The 6000-nt window shown below is 36.2% G+C and overlaps 1 protein-coding gene across 1 annotated transcript in view; it reads right to left on the bottom strand.

The window, feature by feature from the left end:
• Nucleotides 1-4424: 4424 nt before the first annotated feature.
• Nucleotides 4425-6000, bottom strand: part of LOC131434524 (V-type proton ATPase subunit D 1) — a 72425-nt gene continuing 70849 nt past the window's right edge. The window contains exon 5 of the mRNA XM_058601277.1: nt 4425-4668. Within this exon, the coding sequence (XP_058457260.1) occupies nt 4546-4668 (123 nt within the window). The 3' untranslated portion in view covers nt 4425-4545. The remainder of the gene's footprint in view (nt 4669-6000) is intronic.

Genomic DNA, 6000 nt, shown 5'->3' with positions numbered 1-6000 from the left:
GTTAGTGCAAAAAATGTTACATACACACATACGCACATACACACACACACACATATACACATACATAGACATTTTGCGTACTCGACGAACTGAGTCGAATGGTATATGACACTCGGCCCTCCGGGCCTCGGTTCAAAAGTCGGTTTTCACAGTGATTGCATAACCTTTCTATATGAGAAAGGCAAAAAAGTACAAGTGTGTAATGTCAGAGACATAACTTGATATCGTGAATACGAATAAAACTGGCACTCTTTCTTTATACTTCCGAATATCAATTAGTTGATCGATTGTGTTAATTGTGCAAGTTTTGCCCTTTTACACTACTAGAATTTGAAACGATACACCCAAACTACAGTACAGATTAGTTACATCAAACATTCTGCAACACAAATATTACAAAATAACCAGTATAGTCTTTATAATAAAATATTGGTGGTTTTGGAAAGAACCTCTTATGAAGGCGTGAGTGAAGGGCCAAATTGTATAATTTCCTAAGATATTAAACACTGATTGGATATAAACGATTTTGAACATTGTTGCGAATTTAGAACTGTGAAAATTGCAAAGAAACTGATCATACTATCCTAGATTAGCACTGCACTGCTAATTTTAATTTTTGATTTACAAAGAAGCAATCTTTATAGTTCTTTAGGTAACATTTAAAGCCATTAGAATGGCTGATTTTGCATAATGTTCCACATTGTTGTTCAATTCCCGTTGTATGCAAACGACCACCAACAGGATGATGTAATCGATCTTCTTCGAAGGGAAACTGGCTCTGCGACCTGAGCGTTTGAGGTTTTGTACAACGCAAAAGGTCTGCTTTCATTGACGACTGCTCCACCTGACGGCTGAAGTCCAAATGACAGCACGACCTGAGCGTTTGAGGTTTGGTACCACGCAAAAGGTCTGCTTCCATTGACGACTGCTCCACCTGACGATTGAAGTCCAAATGAAAGCACGACCTAAGCGTTTGAGGCTTTATACCACGCAAAAGGTCTGCTTTCATTGACGACTGCTCCACCTGACGGCTGAAGTCCAAATGAAAGCACGACCTAAGCGTTTGAGGCTTTATACCACGCAAAAGGTCTGCTTTCATTGACGACTGCTCCACCTGACGGCTGAAGTCCAAATGAGAGCACGACCTGAGCGTTTGAGGTTTTTAACCATGATGATGATGATGGTCCCACCTCATACCCCTACAAAGGTGTGAGCTGAACGAGTTATCTAAGTGATAATTTATATTATTACATGCTTTAACCAGTAATCAAAAATTGAAACGAGCTGGTTAACTTAGCAGGCATAGATATTCCTTCGATAGAACAGCTGAACAAAAAGAAATTACTATACTACATTATATATTACGCAGAAGGTGCACTCTCCGAAGTTGCTAGTCCGACTGCTTCCGTCCAACGCACAAGAAGAAATGATCGATTTTTGACCACGGTTCCCCTTTTATACGCAGTCAGTTGAAGATATGTGCCTGACTACCTCAAAATCGTCGTCCTTGCGCGAAAAAGCCAAACAAAAGTAAAAATTTTTCCGCGCTGTTTTCAAAGTTTGAGAAAACTTAATTTTTGAGTTGTTTGTGGTTATCTCACACTGTTCAAAATATTATCAATTCCTGATCATATTTTTGATGAAATGGTGAAAGAATTATGTTGCTGCCATTAATACAAGTCGAGATATTCACGATCAAGTTCTGCCCATTCTTCCATATGGCTAATTTTGAAAAGTAAAGTAAGTCGTATTCACGACAAAAAAAGTACGGGTGTGTAATGTCAGAGACACAACTGGATGTCGTGAATACGAATATGACACGCTTTATTTATGCTTCCGAATTCGAATTGGTAGTTCATCGATTGTTTGAATTGTGCAACTTTCCCCTCTTTCATTACTAGAAATTTAAGCGATGCGCCTAGACTAAATTACAGATTAGTTACATTAAACATTCTGAAACGCAATTAAATATTATGAAATAAGCAGTATAGTTCTTTATAATAAATAAAATGGTGACGATTTGAGTTAGTTCAGCACGCAGACTCTGAATTCTAAACCCATATTCCAGAACTAAGCTCTAAAACATGAAGACGATTTTTCGCCATGACTACCAGAATGGGTTTTATAGAGTACAGTAAAGTAAATTTCCGCATAATTCTTTAAGAGTATTATTATGGTTCTAAAAAGAACCGAATAGAAGAAGTCTGGAATAAAGAACTAAATTTAGAACCAATAACAGACTCAGAATCCAGTTTCAATTCTAGAGTTGCAATTTCGAAACTCAAATTAGTTCCGGAATACAGTTCCAGAATCCAGTTTCAGCACACAGGCTCTGAATTCTAAACCTATATTGCGGAACTAAAATCTGAAAATTGAACTTCTCGTTACGACTACCGAAAACCAAATGATGGCAGGTGCTCTCTCCGTCGTTGCTGGTTTAACTCCCGCGATGGCAGTCTTCTCGCCTTGATGGCCAGCAAGCGAATGAAAGTTGCTACCAGAGCGTTTGAGGTTTTAACCACGCAGAAGGCGCTCTCTCCGTCACTGCTGGTTGAAGGTTTAACTCCCACGACGTCTGCTTCCATCGAACACACGAAAAGAAATGATCGATTTTCACCACGGTTCCCCTTTTATACGCATTCAGTTGAAGATATGTGCCTGACTACCTCGAAATCGTCGTCCTTGCGCGAAAAACCCAAGCGAAAGTAAAGAGTTTTCCGCATTATTTTGAAATTTTGAAAAAATTTTTATTTTCGAGTTGTTTGTGGTTATCTCACACTGTTCAAAATATTATCCTAAATTCCTGATCATATTTTTGATGAAATGGTGAAAGAATTATGTTGCTACCATTAATACAAGTCGAGATATTCACGATTAAGTTCTGCCCATTCTTCCATATGGCTAATTTTGAAAAGGCACCCCATAGTAAAGTAAGTCGTATTCACGACAAAAGACATCAATTAATTTTTTTTGTGCATCTTATCGGATCGCAACTGATATGCTGCTTACTTCCTAGTAAACTATGACACAATCACGTACAATCCATTCGAAGGAATAGTTCCAAGCAATGAGTAATTATAAAGCCAATCTTGGGTTGTGATGAAGGTTTTGGCGGATTGCTTAATGATAAATGATAAATAAGTTACTTATAAAATAGTATTGAGAATAAACACCATTCCAGCTCGAACTGAACATCAAGAAGCATGGTAGCAACCTAGCAACCATTGCCGGTCGGCCCCACCTCCATAGTTCGCAGGATTAGGAGAGGAAATGTTGATGTATTACCTGCCTTCCATTATTCCATAGGTGTCGCAGAGTTGGAGATTTGGGTAGACATGAGGTCTACGATTCGTTCTAGGCTATACGACCATGGTATAAGATGGAACTAAGAATTTAAGGGCAGAGGCCAGTGTGTTTTAGGGCGTTTTAGAGGGCTATTTTCACGCTTCACATCAGATTTTCTCAGAAAGGGTGACGAATATCAGAAACCCCAACTGACAATCTCTTAAAAATTAGTTTAGATTATCCTGTGAAAATTTCAGAATGATTCACTGACATTAGCGGTCGGGTAAGTCTATTTTCTGAAGGAAGAAATGCATAGATGAAAACGCCGTCTTTCAACTTATTCATTGAATAGCTCGCCTTCAAAAGCATGAATAAAAAATCTATCCTTACAATGTCCAGACAATTTAATTTTGATGCGATTAGTGCAAAAAAACATATATGTTGTTGCGATAAAAATAAAGTAAATGTTGTTTTTGTGAAGGTAAGTCGATTTCTATGGCGGCGCCTTTGTTTTCTGCTCCAATTCCCCAGTAACGCAACGAAACATGAGAGAGAAATAAAATCGGCTCAAAAAGGCTGCCAAACAAGCGGTAGCTTTATTAGATTTTATGTGATGTAGTCAAACTTGTAACCGAAAATATCAAAACTTTACTCGCCACCATGGTTTTACGCGACCTACTGGTCTCAGCCCTTAAAGTTGGATTTCATATCAAAATTCAAGGAATTGAAAAAATTAAAACAATATCATCATTAAAACAAAATGCACACGAAGGATAAACTAAATGTCACTTCTACTTAGCATAGAATCACAATGACTTAATTTATTACATTATCCATTAAAACGAGAGAAAGCTAATTTTCGAACAATATTGAGAGGAGCGAAAATTTTTCACGTCCGACGCGCACGCCTACTGCAACCGTTGCTCTAGGAGTAATTATATCGCAAATCTGAGTATTATCAAAATAGTCTTTTTGTTCTCAAATAAGAAAAAACGAGAATATTCCGAGTATCGTTATATTATTGTAACAATTGTTAATGTTAATAGCTATATTTCTTATACAACTCTACAGCTATGATCTTCACCATAAGCAAATGCACATTTGTAATTGAATAATAGAAAGCAGTAAAACACAATAAGTTCATTCATTATCTTTATTAAACGAAGCAGTATATTGTTGGTTTTAATAACCGTTTACTGTTATTTCGACAAACAAAAGTTTTTAAATATATAATAACAGATTAATGCATGTTAAATTTGTTTAAAACAAGATGTCATCATCGCCTTCATCCAAAAGGTTTGCGTGAGCTCGTACATCTACACCTTTCTCAAGTAGTGCTGCTTTACGAGTTTCTTCTTTTTTTTTTGCAATACGTTTTTTATCCTGCGAATAAGATAAAACAGATACTATATTATTGATTCATCTATACACTGAAAAACGTTCTCAATCTAACTAAGAGTGAGATGATATCTTTTTATCAATCCACATGTATTGTTTTGCATTAATAATCTCCAGTGTTGTTAGTTTTCATATTAATTTCAATGAATCCTAGAAATCAAACAACAGTCTTTTAAGATTCATTGAAATTAATTTGAAAACTAACAACACTGGCGATTATTAATGATAAAAAACCTTTTTTAATACCCCTAGTGGTGTAATGATTCCTTTCTCATATTACTTATGTTTTCAAAAACATCACTAGAAGATTCTGTCAAGATTTTTTTCAAACTTGAATGAAATAAAAAACATTCTTTGGTAAAAACTAACATGACATTTTCGATGTGTGAACAGCTATGCCAAGTTAATATAGATGTGTGCTAGGTGGGTGCGTTTTCTTCTTCTTCCTTACCAGCACGTACCGATTCGTACCGATTTTGCATTATTTTGTATGGCAGTTTGAATGTTTTTATACTTATGAGAAGGTGGGGCAAGACTGCCAGAGGGCAAGTGTGCCACCCCCACCATTTTCACATAGAATGAGCATTTATTATAAATATACACATTTGGGTTTGTTCATTGAATATCCACGATATAATTTCATATTGCTTCTACTTTTCTAATTTAATTATTTGATCGTGAAATCCAAACAAACCAGATCTTGTAATTAGCACACAGATAATATAAGAACGAGATCTTACAAAATAAAAGTTTTTCAATTATTCTCCATTTTCTAGGGTTTCATTTTAATGTCAGATCATTGGTATACCTTTTAGTTGAATATTTGTTACAAATTGAATATCGATAATAGATGTATGAGTAACGTAGTGCCATGATTTTGCAATCGGTTCATAACGGGACAAGTTCGCCATATTGCTATGGGGCAGGTGTGCCATAACAGATGATGGACAAACCTATCCTCAAAGTCGATCAGTGTTGAAACATTCAATATAAACAAACAATTAAAAGCAGATTGTGAACGATGGTACGGACATACAAGAGGGTTTCTTCGAGTAAAAAGTGATCAAACACAAGCATGCTTGCTGCAATCCAGTTGGTGCACGGTGGTGGTTCAACAATTCGAAAGGCGGCTAAAGAATTTGATATGCCGCGGAAAACTAGAGAAGTAAATGATGATGACTTTTTAATACATGTAATATCTAAAATAAACGTGAATCTTATTGATTGTATTAGGAAACTCAAACACAAACTCCAAATCAATAAATGTCACTTCAGGTGTTCCCCAAGGTTCACATTTAGGCCCTCTTCTTTTTATCT

This window comes from Malaya genurostris, chromosome 3 (assembly GCF_030247185.1).
Source record: "Malaya genurostris strain Urasoe2022 chromosome 3, Malgen_1.1, whole genome shotgun sequence".
Classification (NCBI taxonomy): Eukaryota; Metazoa; Arthropoda; class Insecta; order Diptera; family Culicidae; genus Malaya; species Malaya genurostris.
This window is presented reverse-complemented; position numbering and strand designations above follow the sequence as displayed.